This window comes from Chionomys nivalis, chromosome 2 (genome assembly GCF_950005125.1).
Source record: "Chionomys nivalis chromosome 2, mChiNiv1.1, whole genome shotgun sequence".
Lineage (NCBI taxonomy): Eukaryota > Metazoa > Chordata > Mammalia > Rodentia > Cricetidae > Chionomys > Chionomys nivalis.
The window spans coordinates 126,674,480-126,691,214 of NC_080087.1; the positions used below are offsets into that span (position 1 = coordinate 126,674,480).

At 38.3% G+C, this 16,735-nt stretch overlaps 1 protein-coding gene across 1 annotated transcript in view; it reads left to right on the forward strand.

The window, feature by feature from the left end:
• The first annotated feature begins 1,593 nt into the window (after nucleotides 1–1,593).
• Ikzf2 (IKAROS family zinc finger 2) overlaps nucleotides 1,594–16,735 on the forward strand; it is a 143,829-nt gene continuing 128,687 nt past the window's right edge. The window contains exons 1-3 of the mRNA XM_057761398.1: nucleotides 1,594–1,688; nucleotides 1,963–2,011; nucleotides 2,805–2,909. Coding sequence (XP_057617381.1) covers nucleotides 1,638–1,688; nucleotides 1,963–2,011; nucleotides 2,805–2,909 — 205 coding nt within the window. The 5' untranslated portion in view covers nucleotides 1,594–1,637. The remainder of the gene's footprint in view (nucleotides 1,689–1,962; nucleotides 2,012–2,804; nucleotides 2,910–16,735) is intronic.

The following is a 16,735-nucleotide window of genomic DNA, read 5'->3' on the forward strand; positions in this document are numbered from 1 at the left end:
CTCTCTCTCCCTCCCTCTCTCTTTTTTTTCCTCTTTCCTGAAAGTACGTGGTGCCATTCCTGAGTGACTTTTCCTACTAGACCATCCCAAAGGGACGAGGGGGCGGGGGCGGGGGAGGAGGAGGACAAGGAGGAGGAGAAGGAGGAGGAGGTGGGGGGGGGAGTGTTCCTTCTCTCTCATTTCTTGGTTTTGTTTATCAGCCGATCTGTTTGCTGGATTCGGGCTCGGAATGACCCACCTGTAAAGTGCTTCCCCTCCTCCTCGCCTTGAACTCTGCGGGGGGCTTGGCCTGGAGGGGGCCAGGGAGGGGAGGGGGGGGGACACAAAAAACTTCTTTCTTTCTTTCTCCGTTTCTCTTCAGCCCGACATTGTCACCTCCTCTTTGAGGGGTTAGAAGAAGCTGGGATCTCCCGACAGAGCTGGAAATGGTGATGAATGTTTTTTAATCAAAGGACAATTTCTTTTGTATGTACATTTCGTTTCTCTTTCTCCTTTTTCTTTTTCTTTCTTTTCCTTCTCTGAGGGTTTAATAACCATTTCACTGATGGGGTAGACTTCTTTTGCTTCTAACTGACGCCTCCTTTTAGTGTGTGTGTTAAATGTGTACATTTTTAAAGAGATAGACGCATCTGTAAGATCTCCGTAGAAACTGTTCCCCTTTAAACTTTATGGATCCCTTTCTTTAAAACCTTATGTAATCATAATTGAAAGAATTTGATAAGAGTCGGGCAGGTCGGGCTTTAACTGCTATGTAGTTACTGAGGTGAGAATTTGATCTGATTATTCCATAAAGAAAGAAAGAAAAGTTTTTTGGGGTGGGGGGGTAGGGAGGTTGGTGGTGAAGGGGAGGGAGGGAGAAGGGAAGTGGTTTTGGAGACAAGAAGTGAAGCTGCCTGTTTTCCAGTAAGTAATGGAGAAATTCCAGGAGCCAGGGCTAAATATACTTGGCGATCAATACAGAAATGGCTCATTGTGAATAATTTAGCTGCTGGTGCTGTGAGAGTTTTGAAACTAAAGGCAAAAAGGACCAGGGCCAAAGAAAAAAAAAATAAGTAAAAAAAAATCTCTTTAGGACTTGTCAATTCTTTAACTTTTCCTCTCAAAGAATACAGTTAGATTATCGATCTTTTCACTATGGAATCAAAGCTAGGGGGTGTCGTCTCTTGGAGTTTACTTTTGTTTCTGAGGATTAAGTTCTGTTTTGTGTTGCTGGTGCCTGAAAACCATTCCCTCATACTTGGGTAGAAAATGATCCCCTCGTGCACAGCCAAAAGTTTCTGAAATGTTGGAAATCCGAATGTCTTAAGTAGGCTTGGCGTTTGTCTCCAGCCGAGGTCTGGCAGGAAATTAAGGGTACGATGAACAGGTGCTTACGCAGAATTTGGGGTAGGCTAAAATGTCAATACAAACCCGAGAGTTGGCCAACTGCTGCACAAGTCTTCAAGATACAATCTAGCACTGAGTAGTTTTGTTTTGTTTTGTTTTCTTCTGTTTGTTTGTTCTCCCCCTCCCTATTAGAACATGATGAACCAACTTGCAACAATTGTGAATAGAGCCGTCTGTATACGAGGGAAGTCCTCAAAGAACAGTGTGATTGGGAAGTAGGGAATGGTAAAATACTTAGATAGCAGAGATAGATGGCAAATTCGAGGTATACCCCCTCTGCATTTTTTTCCCTGCTAAAACAGGTAAATTTTGGTTAAGAGAGGCATTCTTTTCTTGCTTCAGCCCATCTCACAGCACACTTAATCTTCCCTATCCTATCTCCAGCAGGAATCAGATCATTTGCAGAGAGTTCAATGACTTGCAAATGAGCACGCTCAGTACACTGTAGTATGTTTCTTGGGCACAGGTTGCAGGAGCAACATGGACTAACTGCTTGGGGCTTCAAATAAGTTAAGAATTTAATGGCAGATCCAAGGAGGACTCCTTGGGTTAAGGTCATAATCTTTTGTTTTACAGCACTGCACTTTGACTATGGAAGCAGAGGCTATTGATGGCTACTTAACATGTGAGTATTCACTTTCATTAATTTGCCGTGGGTAATAAAGTTAGCCTTGTGTTACCTGCATGTGAATTCCTGAACCAGGAGCTTTTATTACGAGTTCTCTAATTTTATCTTCTCGTCACCATTTTATATTAAAGAATATGAGGAAGTTCTAACAGAAGCAAAATAAGAAGGGAGCATAGAAATATACTCATTTAATAAAAAACATTATTTAATGATTGTAGCTTACAGAGCTTTACCATTTGATTGGTTACCATTGGATTTAAATTTAGAATACATTCCGTTACAGATATATCTTGTAGTGTGGTGTGTACTAGAGATTTACTAATAGGTAACCTAATTTTCCAGACACATAATATGAAAAAATTAGCTTCTTAAAGTCACATTTTTTTTTAAAGCAAGCTCTTTTTGAACTATCCAGCTAACATTTTAGAAACCGTTCACTTTAAGAATTCTATATGGAGGAATTAATTTTGATTCTTAAGGAAAAAAACTTACTGCTTTCACTAGGACAATTTTGGATGTTAAATACTTCCTTTCCCCATTGACCTGTAGGAGTTTTATGAATAAAGTTTGTTCATGTTTTTTTTTTTTTAAATTATGGGCTAGTTGTGTTTTTGGTTTCTTCATTTCATTCATTTACTGTATATTTTATTTCTTTATAGATTCTCTTAAAAGACAAACATGTTTCTTAAGCATTCAGTGTTGCATGCCCTTTGAATCTGAGGCAGTCCGAGTCATTACATGTTATGTGACAATGAACAGAAACCAAAAGATTGTATTTTTTTGAAAGCAGGTGACAATGAGCTTTCACCTGAAGGGGAGCACGCCAGTATGGCCATTGACCTCACCTCAAGCACACCCAATGGACAGCACGCCTCACCAAGTCACATGACTAGCAGTAAGTCTTCCTTTTATGTTCTTTTTTTTTTTTTCTTTTTTTCTTTTTTAATTCTCAAGTGAGAAATCTGAACTTGTCCAGTCTGTGGGGTCTGCTCACTCTGCGGTGCGGCTACTGCTGTAGCGTTTGCTAAGGAAAAGAACAAGTCAGATTTATTTCCGTTCGTTCTAGTATCATAAACCATGAGCCTACTTACTAGTCTGAACTATCCCAAGGTGGCGTTTGCGAGCTGGTGCTTACCTGTGCCAGGTAAGAAATGTTAGGATTTGTTGACTATTGTTTCGACTTCCAAGTTCATACCTAGCTTTGTTGTTGCATGATAAAAAAATTATGGGAATGTGTTGTTTTTCCAAAGTCTTCTTCATAGTTATTTTTTTCTAAAGTAGAAGTAATTTTTTCTTGTCTTGGTATGAAGCTGAAACACCAGTGGTAGAACTGAAGTGTTGCTTGCTTTTTAAAAAGAGATGAGGCAGTGTAAAAATCTCTCCCCCAAAGGATTAGAAGTGCAATGTCATTGACAATTTGTGGAGCTCATTCACATCCCTTTCTGTGGCAAAGTCAAAAGCAGCTTGTTTGAGATGGTCCAGAAAAGAAGGAAGACTTTTGGAAAGCATGTTTTCAGTCTGCAGGCATGGCAGTTTGGTCTCTTTATTAATATTAGTGTTGTCTAATATGGAATATTCATTGTTGGGTGTACCCAAAAGGCAGTTGGCATGCTGTCAGTGTCTGAGGACAAGATGCTTTTATTTGTTAAGATTGTAGTTTGCCTCCTAATTAGAACGTTTTATCAGATTAGTTAATTAAGTGCCAATGGTCTGCCACTCCTCAGAACAACTTGAGAGGTCTTTTCCTTTCTACTTTGGGTTTATGTTATAGTCTTAAGTAGAAAGACCATGGTTTATATTAAGTTTAGTTTAATTTACGACTTTTCTATTTGGGTGATATGTGAAGGAGACTTTTCTTTTTTGAAGATTTGATAACTGAATAACCTACTTAATTATAAGCATATTAAATCAGTTCTGGTTATCTGAGAGAAATTCACCTTTCATGTTCTCTCCTTAACCCGACAAGTTCCTGTGAAGTTATAAACTTTATAATTAGTGAAGACTTCTGAATTCTAAGCAAAAGTTTGTCAATTCCTCTTGAATACATTTTGCACATTCATTACCTTCAAATGATTTTAGCAAACGACTTGAAATTGTGATTGAACTCTTTGACTTTACTTTGTTTAAAAATTTTATTTCTTTTTATGAATGAGGAAAGCTTATTCAGAAAATTTCATTCTTGAGACAGACTTTGAAATCCCACTATGTTGTAGAAGGGAAAAATAATGATGTTGTTGAGTGAATTATATCGTTACTCTCCTGTGATGGATTTTGTAGCGCTCTTTTTTTTCGCTTATTGATTTGAGAAAAGTTATATTACTGTAATAGTATATAGAGATTTTGCACTTTAATATTTAATGTTATTAGTACTTTGGTAGAATATGTTTTTATTTGTCAGAAACAACTTTTTCATAAAAATGTCTAGTAGGTCAAGTTAGATTTATAGGGAATTCCTACTGGATTCTGGTTAATTTTTAGCTACTTTCAAAATCATTGAGATTATAAAAGAGAGAGTCCTGTTGGTCAGAGTAATCTGTCACCATCCCTAGTAACTGCCAGAAAATTAGCATACAGATCTTTGCTTTGGGATCTGCTTTTCTGATTTCTTCATTCAAAGAGGCATCTCTCTTCTTTTGTAAAATAAACATTGCAAAGTATGGCAATGATTAGTTTGAACAAATTGCTTTTTTTTCTGTTCACACTAGATCTTTCCTCACCCAGCAACAGTAAATGTAAGTTTGATAGTTTTGTGAGTTTTTTTTTTTTTTTAAATTTACTAGCCCGTGGCAATTCCATGTTAGTAGAGTTTTTGGCTAAGCTTTCCATGTTTTTAGAGTTGCTGGTTAAATATTTTGGCTCAAACTTCAGAGCTGTGTGTTGCCTCCTTCATGTAGCCTCTATTTACAGTATCTAGGTTACCCACTTAGGTGTTAGATGGAGAAGATACCCAGTTTTCCTCTCTGTGAGATCTGGGAGAATATCAGCATTTTAGATGGCCCAAGCAAACAGAGTTCAAGAAAGACTCTTATTTGTTAACTAGAAGAGAGACCTTTCCCTCAGATGTTTGTAACTTGGAATACATTTTGTTTGTGGGGCCTGAAAATGCACTCGTATGTAAGATCACTTGCTTCTTTATCCATTTACACACGCCATTGACTTTGATACATGAAAATAACATGTTCTCTGCATTAAAAGATAGTCTTCCAGTGTATTGTGTGCAAGTGCGCTTCTTCCAAACATTGAATTAAAGTTTGGGCTGGAAGGTATTAAAGCTGGAAGTCAGTGTGAAAACTTTGGATGAGACAGCATGTCGTAGTGGGAAAGATGGATCTGTGTATGTGTTTGGGGATTCTTTTTATAAAGCTTAAAGAAGAAAGCAACAACAACAGCAATAACAATGCATGGTCTTTTAAAAACTAGCATACCGCCAATAGCGCCAGTAAGGGATGATAGCCCAGCAGCTCTGCCGTCAGGGAAGGGATCAGTATCACTATAAGTAAGATACCGGTCATCAGTTTAGTGGCCTCGGTGACTATTCTAAGATGAAGGGCATCTGTACACTGGGTGCCAGCCATGGCGTAAAAACAGTGACAGCGGCTGTCGAAATTTGACAGTACTAGGATAGAGCAGACGACTTGGGAGAGAATGAAGAATGTTATCACGTCTGACAGTTCTGAGTTTTAAAGTTATGACTAAGACAACCTTCAAGGAAGTAACAGATATTACTGATCGGAATGTCTTTACTGATACCTTCCTATGTTTTAGAGTGATTTTTTTTTTTTTTAATCGAACGCTTTAGATTTTTTTCTTCTGGAATAAAAATCTCTTTGATAGGTGGATGAGCATTGTTGCCTGAGATCATTAGTGTCCATGTTGAGTTTGCTGACGATCTTCGATGTCAGAGATGACAGTATGTACCTTGATGGCCACTGGAAATCCACAGTGTTTGTGATTTTAGAAACAGAATCTGGAAGTTAAGAATCTGAGATAGACAGCTCAGACAGGGTGATATAAAAATAATCCGTATTGTGTTTTGGCCCATGAGATGAAACTTCGCTTGTGACTCAGTCTGTTTCTGGGTTAGCTTGTTCCCAATTCTTGTGACCTTGCCTGAGTATCAGTTTCAAATAGTCTATACTTAACAGCTGACTGGCTTTAACATTTCGTTTAAAAATATATCTACTAATTAATCAGTGTGTATGTATGTGCACATGCTATGGCGAGGCCATAGGGGAGTTGGTTTCGGTCAGTTCTTTCCTTCCACCGTGTGGATTGTTGGTTACTAAACTCAGGCTCTCAGGATTGGCAGCAATCTCTTTTGCCCACTGAACCATCTCATCAGCCTTTGAACATTTGTTTTAAGGTTAAAATTCATAATCTCCCTTGCACCTACTTTCATGACAAGAAATTGCATCTCGTAGCAAGTTATAACTTAAGAAATATGAAAATCTGGTGTGACTTAAACTTTGTTTCTGTCACTGCAAAGCCCCAGCTGTGCAGTCACTGCGGTTGCTCAGTCAGCTTGATGGCCAGGTGGCACGTATGGAATCGGAAGAAGTAGTCATTCTAGTTCTGCAGGGCTCTCCTCAATAATCAGGTCAGAAAATCTAGTTTATTCTTTTCATAGCGTTTTACATTCCTCCTTTTCATAGCTAGTTTCTGTTTTTAGAACACAGTGAGGCAGACGTGTATCCCGAGTTCTATTTCTTGCATGTGAAAATTGAGGCTGGAAGAAGTCAGTTGACCTCTTAAGACACCGAAGGAAGACAAAATTCCGAGTTGGGATATTGCCTTCGGGGTTGGTTAGCTAACTGTTGTCACCACCATGCCAGCCTGTGATGGTGTCTGCTGTGTCCAATGTTGAGCCATGGTTAGTGACAAAAGACCAGCATTTAGAAGTAGAGGAGAATCTTTGTGAAGATGGAGAGATGTCACTGTTCCTCTCAAGCTACCTTCCAAGGTGATTTGTTCAGTGTGGCTTTCTGAGTTGTCCTCTACAGCTTAAGTTTGGCAGTCATGCTCAGCTGTGTTTCCATGTTCCTAAGGTAACACCATAGGTTTGGACTCATAGCAGTGAAGTGTGTGTGTGTGTGTGCACGCGCGCGCACGGTTGCTCGTGTGCAGGTATATATGTTGACATTTAGTTCTCATTTGCTAATAAATGTAAAGCAACAACAAAAAGCTCTGGCTTGCTGTCTTCATAGCTATCAGAGTTAAGCGTCATGACTGTATCAAAAGGAGAAAGGAAGGAAAAAAGTTTAAAAGGAACAATTGCAAGCGTATATTTGCTGGTAATTAACAGCAAAACTATTGCATTTCTTCCCCTGCACCTCATTCTAGCCTCGTTTTTTCTTTCTTTCTTTCTTTCTTTCTTTCTTTCTTTCTTTCTTTCTTTTTTTTAGGCTGTTTAGAGATGAGAATTAAGGTCTTTCTTCAAAAACAAGACAGCTTCCTGTAAAAAAAGTTATGTATATGTCAGACTCTGTCTCTCCTACTTGAAGGACATTTTCTCTTTTTAAATGTAACATGGTTGACTAAGTTCACTGGGATTCTTCCTATAAGCTGTCATGCAGGAAGACCTCGGGAGCCAATGCTTCTCTTCCCTTTTGGTACATTGATATATTTTGAATGTTGATGTATTTTTGACCTTGTGGTATTATGGAAAATAAATGTCAAAGTCCAAAAAATGAAGCAAAAATACCTTGCTTTTCTTTTTTATATCTTATATATGTATATGTACATCCTATATATAATATGTATTATATGTATCTGATAGTATTTTCCTTTGTCAGCAGATACTCCATTGTCTCTACTTGAAACTGATAAGGGATATTTAGGAATTCGTTTTTCTTTACAATTCTTATCAGTGCTGGGTTGGGAGGGGTAGACGTGCTGATGTTGTTGAGGGTACAGCAGGTGCCTGGGTGATGCGTTCATGCTCTTGACTTAGTCTCCACAGTAACTCTCTGAATAGGGAAGGAATTTCCCCGCTTGATGGCATAAAGCTGAACATGGAAAGGTGTGCGCGCGTTCACTCGAATGCCTGCCTTCTCAATGACCTACTAACTTCTGATCTACATGTGAAGTACAGTGTTTCACTTCACACCCCTGGGCTCCAGTTTCTCACTAGGAATTTGGGGGCGACTAAAACCTACCCTACTGCACTGTTGCGGATAGTTAAATGAGACAGTACAGGAAAACTGATCAGCAACACCACCGGCACATGGTCGGATCTGATTCGTCGTCATCATGGAGGCTGCTGCTCAGAATAGTCAAGCTATTTATTTATTTATTTATTTATTTATTTATTTATTTATTTATTTATTATTTATTTTATGTACTAAAGACTCATAAGGAAAAAAGGATTGTCTTCAGATGCAGACTGAAATCTGGGTCTTTTGCTCTGGCTGTTTACTGCATGGGGCACAGAACAGAGGCAGTATCTCTGATAATTTGGTATAAAAATAGAAGAAAATATCATCTGTTACTTAGCGCATCTATGAAGTGTTTGATTAGAAAAAAGTAGAGTTTGCCTAAGTACTGGATTTTTCTTTAGTGGTTTCAGTGTTCATAACTAAAGGTTTTTCGTTGTGGTATAAGGAGAGATCTTTGCGGTGTGTTGAGAGGCCCTTGCCTATCGTTTGTGCTACAGAGACATCTGTCCTTAAGACAGCAAACAGAAAATCCTAGTGCAGTTTCTAGCCACGGTGACCATCACTTCTTTTCCTAGAGTCCCCATCTTAAACTTAATCTCATTTAATGCTTCTGAATTCGGTATGATAAGTTCTTTTATAAAAACTTATTCTGTTTTCCATTATATTTATGAGTATGTCTACAGGGGGATAACTGTGCCAATGTTCAGGTGCCTGCAGAGTTCAGAAGGGAAGTGACAGGTGGTAATGGGTTCTGGAATCCAAATTCAGATCCCCTGCTAGAGCCGTGTGTGCTCTTAACCACTGAGCCATCTCTCTAGCCCAGAGTGCCATAAATTCTTATCTTGTGATCATTTCGTAGTCCACATTGTACATTTTTGGTATGATATCTTAATTATTTGAAGTCAATTTAGAATATGATTATTAGTCTCAGATGACTGCCACTCTGCTGTATTATCCTAGTAGATTAGGTTGGCAAATGCTGGCCTGCTAGTCTCTCTACAGTGAGGAGAATGAAGAGGTCTGCTAGCTTTTCTCCTCACGAGCTATACTCTGCTGGGACAGACAGCAACTTATGCCCATATCATACTGTAGTAAGCTGAGTTGATTCTAGGAGGTGAGACGTCATATGACTTCAGAGGGAATTTTCTAGAGAGAAGCTGTTTTAGCTGACATGGAGTAAGCATGAAGGAGTTAGGAAAGAAGCGAAAGACTTTCTCTAAATGGCTACTCCCAGTTACGGGTGAAAAATAACATATGGCATTCTGGGAAAGAGAAAGGAGTAGGTTGGTATTTGTGGTGTAAAGCTGGCCTGAAATTTGAAGAAATTTGAAGGCACAGGTGACCCTGGAGAGTTAATCAAGGTAGGACGCTGGGATATTTTGTATGACAGGAAACCTGGCTTTAACTTTGAGTGGAGCCCAGGGTGCTAAGGAAGCAGGTGACTTCGGGTTTTTTTTTTTTTTTTTTTTTTGATTGACGTGGTTTTAAGTGGCTGTAACATGGAGGTGGGGGTGGGGAGCAGGCTGTGGATGGCCAGTGGGGGCATCTCTAGCAGGCTGCTGTAATGATTAAGTGACGAGCCATGAGAGCCAGTGGTAACGAGATGAAGAAGGCGAGAAGGATGTGGGTCACATTTTAAAGTGTACAGAACTTTGATAGGAACATTTAGGAGATGGGAAACTGAGTGTGATCCGTAAGTTGCTGGTTAGACTGGGCTGTGTCCTGTCAGTCAGCAAAGACAGGAAACACTTAGAGCTAAGTCACTGGAAAAAATATTCCTAGTTTTGAATTTGGGAGGTGATAGCAGTCAGCGGGGACAGGCTAGACTGAAGCAGGAGGCCCTTGTCAGTGGCAGCTGTGCCCGTTCATTTCATTGTCCTGTCCGGCATCACTTCAATGCCACTTCAGTGTTCTTAAAAATTCAGTCAGCAATAGTTGTTAGAATTTTGACCAGTGGCCTTATTCCCTTGATTATCCCATTGAGTAAAAATTCTCTGTTGAAATGGATAAGCACATGACTTTGTAAACTCCTTGCTTAACTGAATCCCTTTATTCTATTTAGAGAAGTTGAGTTAACTTATGGGGTTGACTCACTGGTTTTTAAATAAAATATCTGAATCCTTTTCTTTAAAGTTTTTGTGGCATATTTGTTGTTATAAATTATATGTATTTAAAAACTCTAAGCCTAATATGTACCATAAATCCAAATGTTTATATTCTAATGAATTACCTTTATCCTGTAACCTGTATCTTTCTTAATAAACACGTAACTTAGAATACACGACTAATTATTAGGTGCCAGTCAGTTCTGCTACATAGTCAAGGAATTTTAGCATTCTAATTCAGATTCTTTTTAAGAACTTTGAGATAAGTATGTAGGTCCTATATTATTATTTTTAAAAAATGTATAATATTACCTAGGGAATGATGTGTTACCACTAATATCTTAATTAACATACTTTTTGTTTAAAATATGTATTAGAGAATTTGATTTTAAAATTGTAATTTCCTAAGATGCCATCATATTCTATATGAATGTTAATAGCAAAAACACCTGAGACTTCTGTTATGTGATACATTCAAAGATCTCTAAAGTGAGCATTTGATTGGTCTAGCAAGCATTTATTAACACTTACTTTATGTGATACATGGCTGCTGTTAAGGGATGGAGAGTTAGGTGTCCTGAAGAGAGCATCTCTAAGGGTCCGGTGAACTGCTATTTCATCCCACAACATAGGGCCTGCACCACCCCGTTGGCTTCTTCAGATAATTTCTCTCTTGTGAACTGACTGCATGGGTAATTGTGAAGGCCATTCGGTGAGAGGTACAGATTCGAGTATTTCAGGGCACTGTATTCAGCCCACCACAGAGGTAGTGCTGCCCCTGGGAGTCGAAGTTCTTTGAAATAGTTCCTTCTCCTTTAAATGGTAGTAGATGTAGGTGCCCAGCTCTGGTTTTAGCCAAAAGTTCCAAAATAATATTAATAAATAATAATAATAACATAATAATAATATAAAACAATAATTTCTTCCTCCCCCTTTTCTGCTCTTTTTTTCTCTTACCTCTGTCACCCTGCTCAGTCAAATTCTGTCTGTTACCTACATTAACACAAGTAATCAAATTATAAGCAATACTTGGGGTCTATTCATTTTCTTTAATGTGATTTATATCTGTCTTAAATTTGTTAAATGTTGACTTTAAACCTTAACTCGGTAAAGGCAATCTTACACTGCCTGTATAGGCTCCCTCATCGTTTCAGCTTCGAGTCACAGAAACATCGACAGGTGAATGTGGTCAGCAGTGTAGAGGCGTTAGTGCTGCTTTAGATGAAGCCGGGAAAGAGCTCCAACACTCGGGAAAGTCGCCTTCAGTGAGCTCAAGGTTGAAAGAACAAAGCCAAAGCATTGGTTTCCTGGAACCACTGACATAATCTGACCATTGCAAATGAGATTCTCTCTCAGAATTGTAATATTTCATGGTAGCTATTATAAAGGATATTGTAAGTATTGTGTACAGATTACCGAATATTTTTGAAGCATATATTTGTATTATGGGGTCACGAGTTGATTGCAAAGAAACAAGTCTGAGATTTCTCCTGCTGCCATTGGGGCCATGGTCACATTTTATCTGTCTCCCTAGTCACCGTATATGCTATGTCCTGTAGGAGGCCAGAAACCATTTATTGAATGAAATAACTATTTAAGGTTACACACCACATTACACACCTACTTAAAATAGGTGCTTTTGACCAAGGCGATGCAATTTGGAATTCTGATGTCTTAGATGTTAAATGACTTTAAATCCTCATATACCTGTGTCTTTCTAAGTACATGTTTATTTTTATAATACCTCATTCTAAAAGATTTATCATTTTGAAGGCAGTCCCATAAAGATGCTCTGTTAGAGTCTACGCTCTCTTTAAAGTATTCCCGCCCCATCATTTTCAGCGGGCCCTAAGATAACGATGCTGTTAGGGCTTCCGCAAGGTATCATCGTCTCCAGTACTATTGTGCCATCTTTCCATAGAACATTTAGAGTTTACAGATTGAATTCCATATGTAATTTTAAAGGCAACTCTCTTCTCTGTCACTTGTGTAAAGCTGTTTTTAGTAGCATGCACAAGATGAAATGCTTCAATTAACTTTTCTTGTGCACTGCAGATATTTTGAAGAGCATGTAATTAATCAGGGAAAAGTCACGTTCTAATAAATTAACATTCATGGTGTCGACACCCTTGACATTTTTGTCATTTCTCTCTTATTATCATTGAAGCTGTAGATCTCCTTACACTTCACCGTATCAGCTCTGCCTTCTTCTTACTAAATGTAAGGCTTGGGAATGTTTTGAAATGCTGAGGGTACTGCGTTATTCTCTTTCAGTTGAATTAACATGGAGAATTTCCAGTTGAGTTCTGCAAGGGCACGTTTTGTTTTTTAACTGTATAGACATTTCTACTATGGCTGTTCTCATAAGGTTTCAGGTTTTACTTTTGATTTTAAAAATATATACATTTTTGAATATATAATATTTGCACAAATAGATTTCTCTTATAAAATGCTTTTATATGATCTTTATTTAGACTTGGATAAATATTTATCTTTTACATTGTCTGATATCCCTTAAGTTTCAGTATATTGATTACTGTTTAGGTTGAGAAGTTGCATTTATGTAACTTTTATGTCTGAGAATTTGTTTAATTACCAATTACAAAATATCTGTCCAAAATATTTCACAAAGCATTGCTGAGATCACTTATTTATTATTTGAAAATTGGAAAGTAGGCCCTTTAATAGAATATGTAGCTGCCAAACAGTAAGTAGGCAGTTGCTAATCATTTGGGGGTACAGTTTCAAAATTACACAGAGTAAGAATGCTGATGACTGTGTTATTTTGAAAGATAAAGAATACTGGTGATTATGTTATTTCAAAAGATAAAGTGAATTCTATTACAATATTAAACTTTTATAAAGTACTTGAAAACAGTAGTTGATTTTGCTTATATACACTGAGAGCTAGGAAAAGAATACTGTTGTTAGCTGTGAATCTAAATTCTCAAAGCCTAAACTGTATGCTGTTCGCCTGTCTCAAATTTACGACCCAATGACTGTTTAGGTTCAGGATCTGGGGAAAAGGATACACTGAAAAAATATATCCCCCATGTCTCAGCAACATGAATTTAAAAGATCGCTTTTATGCAGTTTATCACAGCAAAGCTAGTTCTGTACATGGTTAATGAATTTGAGTGCCTTTAGTTTGAGTACAAATCAACAAATTAGAGAGCCCATTAATTAATTAGATAACAGTCCCATTTCATTTTGTACAAGAAAATGCTATTTATGTTTTTAAGGCACATATATGAACATGTGTATAAAACCACAACCAAGATAAAACCTATGTCCTTTATGCAGTTTTATGATTTGTGTGTAGACAGGTCTTTTTTTTTTAATTGTAAAGAGATTTAATTCTTTGAAACTCTTATAAAGAACAAATGCATTTGTTACTTGTGTAATTAAAATGAAGAAGTAAGTGAATTTAGTTAGCGTTCTTTCAAATAACCGAAACGTGGAGCTGCTCTGTAAGAGAGCTGGTTGCAGCTCTCCCCCAGGAGCTCAGCCTCAAATGGCAGTGCTGTCGCATCTTCTGAACTGGTCAAGTGCTACTGAGGGTAAATACTGAAACCCAAGGGCACTTCTGGATGCAAATATTAGCCTCATATTGATTGGATACTGTTTTAGTTGTCTGTAAAGTATTTTCTTAGTTATTGCAGCTAAAATTCCAGGTAATGTGTTGTACTCCTAAATGTGGGTGCTATTCATTCATAGATTAAGATGTTATGCACTCAATAATGCATATCAAGATGCTAAAATGATTTCTGGCAAAAACAAGGGAGAAATTGTAGCAGAAAACGGGAAAAGAAATATGAGAAGGAGTTAAAAATTATATAGATTTTCTGTTCTGTCTCATATAGGACAAACAAATCTTCCTTCCTTCCTTCCTTCCTTCCTTCCTTCCTTCCTTCCTTCCTTCCTTCCTTCCTTCCTTCTTTCCTTTCTTCTTTCCTTCTTCCAGTTTTTTGAGACAAGTTTTCTCTGTGTAACAGCTCTGGCTGTCTAGGAACTTGTTTTGTAGTCCAGGCTGGCCTCAAACTCACAGAGATTAACCTGCCTCTGTCTCCCCAGTGTTGGCATTACAGGCATGCACCACCACCTCCTGGCTACAAGTTTATTTCTTATTATAGCCTTATTATTCTCTTTTTAATGCTTATCAGTTTATGACTCCATTGATTGTTGCTCTGTGTTTTTAAATTTTATTTTCTGTTTTTATTTCTGTGTGTAGTGTGTATGGGCATATGTGAGACCAGAGGTCAACATTGTGGTCTTCCCCTATTTTTCTCTGCAGTACTGCTTTTGAGAGTAGCTCTCTCGCTGAACCCAGAAGTTACCTATTTGGCTAGACTGGCTGGGCAGGGAAGCCTTGGGATCTGCCTGTGTTTGCCTCTTCCAGATCTAGGATTACAGGTGCATCCTACCACAACTGGCTTGTTTTTTTTTTAAAGTGAGTTCCAAGGATCTGAACTCAGGTCCTTATGCCCTCACAGCAAACAGTTTTTCCACCGAGTCATCTCCCCAGACCAAGGATTGCTAATATTTTGTGTGAGCATGTTTAGACAAAACTTGTGTTTTGTAAGATGACTATGGTATACTATTAATTGGGTAGGGCCAGTGAAATAAGTTGAGACATTTGAAAAGGAAAAGGGGGAAAAATAAAGAGTAGAGGTGTGAAATGTGAGAAAAACCAAAGACAAAGCAAGAAGAATTAGAATAGCAAACTCGTAAGTGAGGGAGAAATCCCTCCACTGGAATTGGTAAAATAAGAGCTAGTAGACAGTCAGATGGCAAATGAAATGGAATCTGGATCTCCTGTTCGTTTTTTCTCATAAAATGTAAACAGAAGAAAATCAAAATTTATCAGTCTTTTAAGGATCCTTCTTTCTGAGTGAGGAATATGGCCATAGAGTGGATGTGGGGAAGGCGAACGGGAAACCTCTGGATTTAGTGGGAAGAAGCAGGCTTCCTCAGATTCCCTGAACTGCAAACTGGGAGGGTGGATGAAGACCAGCATCTTAAAGTGTTTGACCTAAATCACTGGCTAGTAAAAGCAGCATCAACGTTAAGAGTGCAGGGGTTGCAGATGGAGCTGTTGGTGAACTGCTTGTCTTGTATGCGCAAGGCCCTGGTTCTGTGTCTAGTAGCACATAAACCTGGCACGGCAGCACTCGCCTGTTTGTAATCTTAGCTCTCAGGAAGGGGAATGAAGATCTGGAGTGCCAAATGGAGGCGCTGGAGATGCTTGCCTTTGATCCCAGCACTCGGGATGCAGAGGCAGGTGCTTCTCAGAGTTTGAGGCCAGCTCGGTCTACAGAGCCAATTCCAGGACAGTCGGGGCTACACAGAGAACCCGTCTCAAAAAACCAAACCAAACCAAACCAAAAAGATCAGGAGTAGGTCATTCCTTGCTACATAGCTAGTTGGAAGCCAGCCCAAGATATGAGAATGGTGTGTGTGTGTGTGTGTGTGTGTGTGTGTGTAGCTAGCAGTATCTACAGAAGATTATCTAATGGACTGAACTGGTACTGTGACCAGAGGCCACCTTGGACTCATTGATTGTCTTTATCTTTTTCATAATGTGTTAGTACTATACTCTGTATATAAAATATCCAACTAGTGTATTCTGAAACTGACAGGGATGCCTTAAACATTGGTCCTGTCCCTCAGCTGCCATTTCTTCTCACTGCAGCATGAGAAGACTTTCTGGGAGCCCCAGGTTGGCTTTTTCCCGTTGAAACATTTTTCTGAAATTAACCCTGTGTTAATTCTTTAATAAAATTTTATGAGATATGAGATGAAATTTATGTGTATTATACTGTGTAAATTACAGTGAAGAAGAGGTTCACGAGGCCCATAAATAATAAGGCCAAGTGGGTGTGGTGGTTCAGGGCTTTAATGCCAGCACAAGGGAGGCAGAAATATGTTGATCTCTGTGAGTTTGAGGCCAGCATGGTCTACAAATTGAGTTCTAGGCTAGCCAGGACTACATAGGAAGACCTTGTTGCAAAAATAACAAGTAAACAAATTAAAAAGTCAGGGATGTGCTTAACATGCTGAAGAAAACAATTTTTAAAGACTATTAAAAGTAATTATTTTATTTGTAAGACACATTTTGCAAAATGATTTCACAGCCAAAATATAATTTCCAGAATAGACTAAGCCTGATACTTTGCCCTTCTCAGAAGACTCTACAGTTTTTGGGTGGTACCTAAATAGCTTGTAATTTGTTACTGAAAAATAATTTACTCATATTTCTAAAATCTATAGAATTGAATGTGTTTTTCTCTTTATCTTGATTCTTATTAAATGTGGGTATCCTGGACAGATCTCGTAGGGTCTCGGTTTGATTGTGAAACAAGGTAATAATGAGCATTAGAAATTATGGGTGGGCATTTTCTGGAGCAGTGACTGGCATTTGACAAATTATACAGAACGATAGTTATTCATGAGTTGCTTAT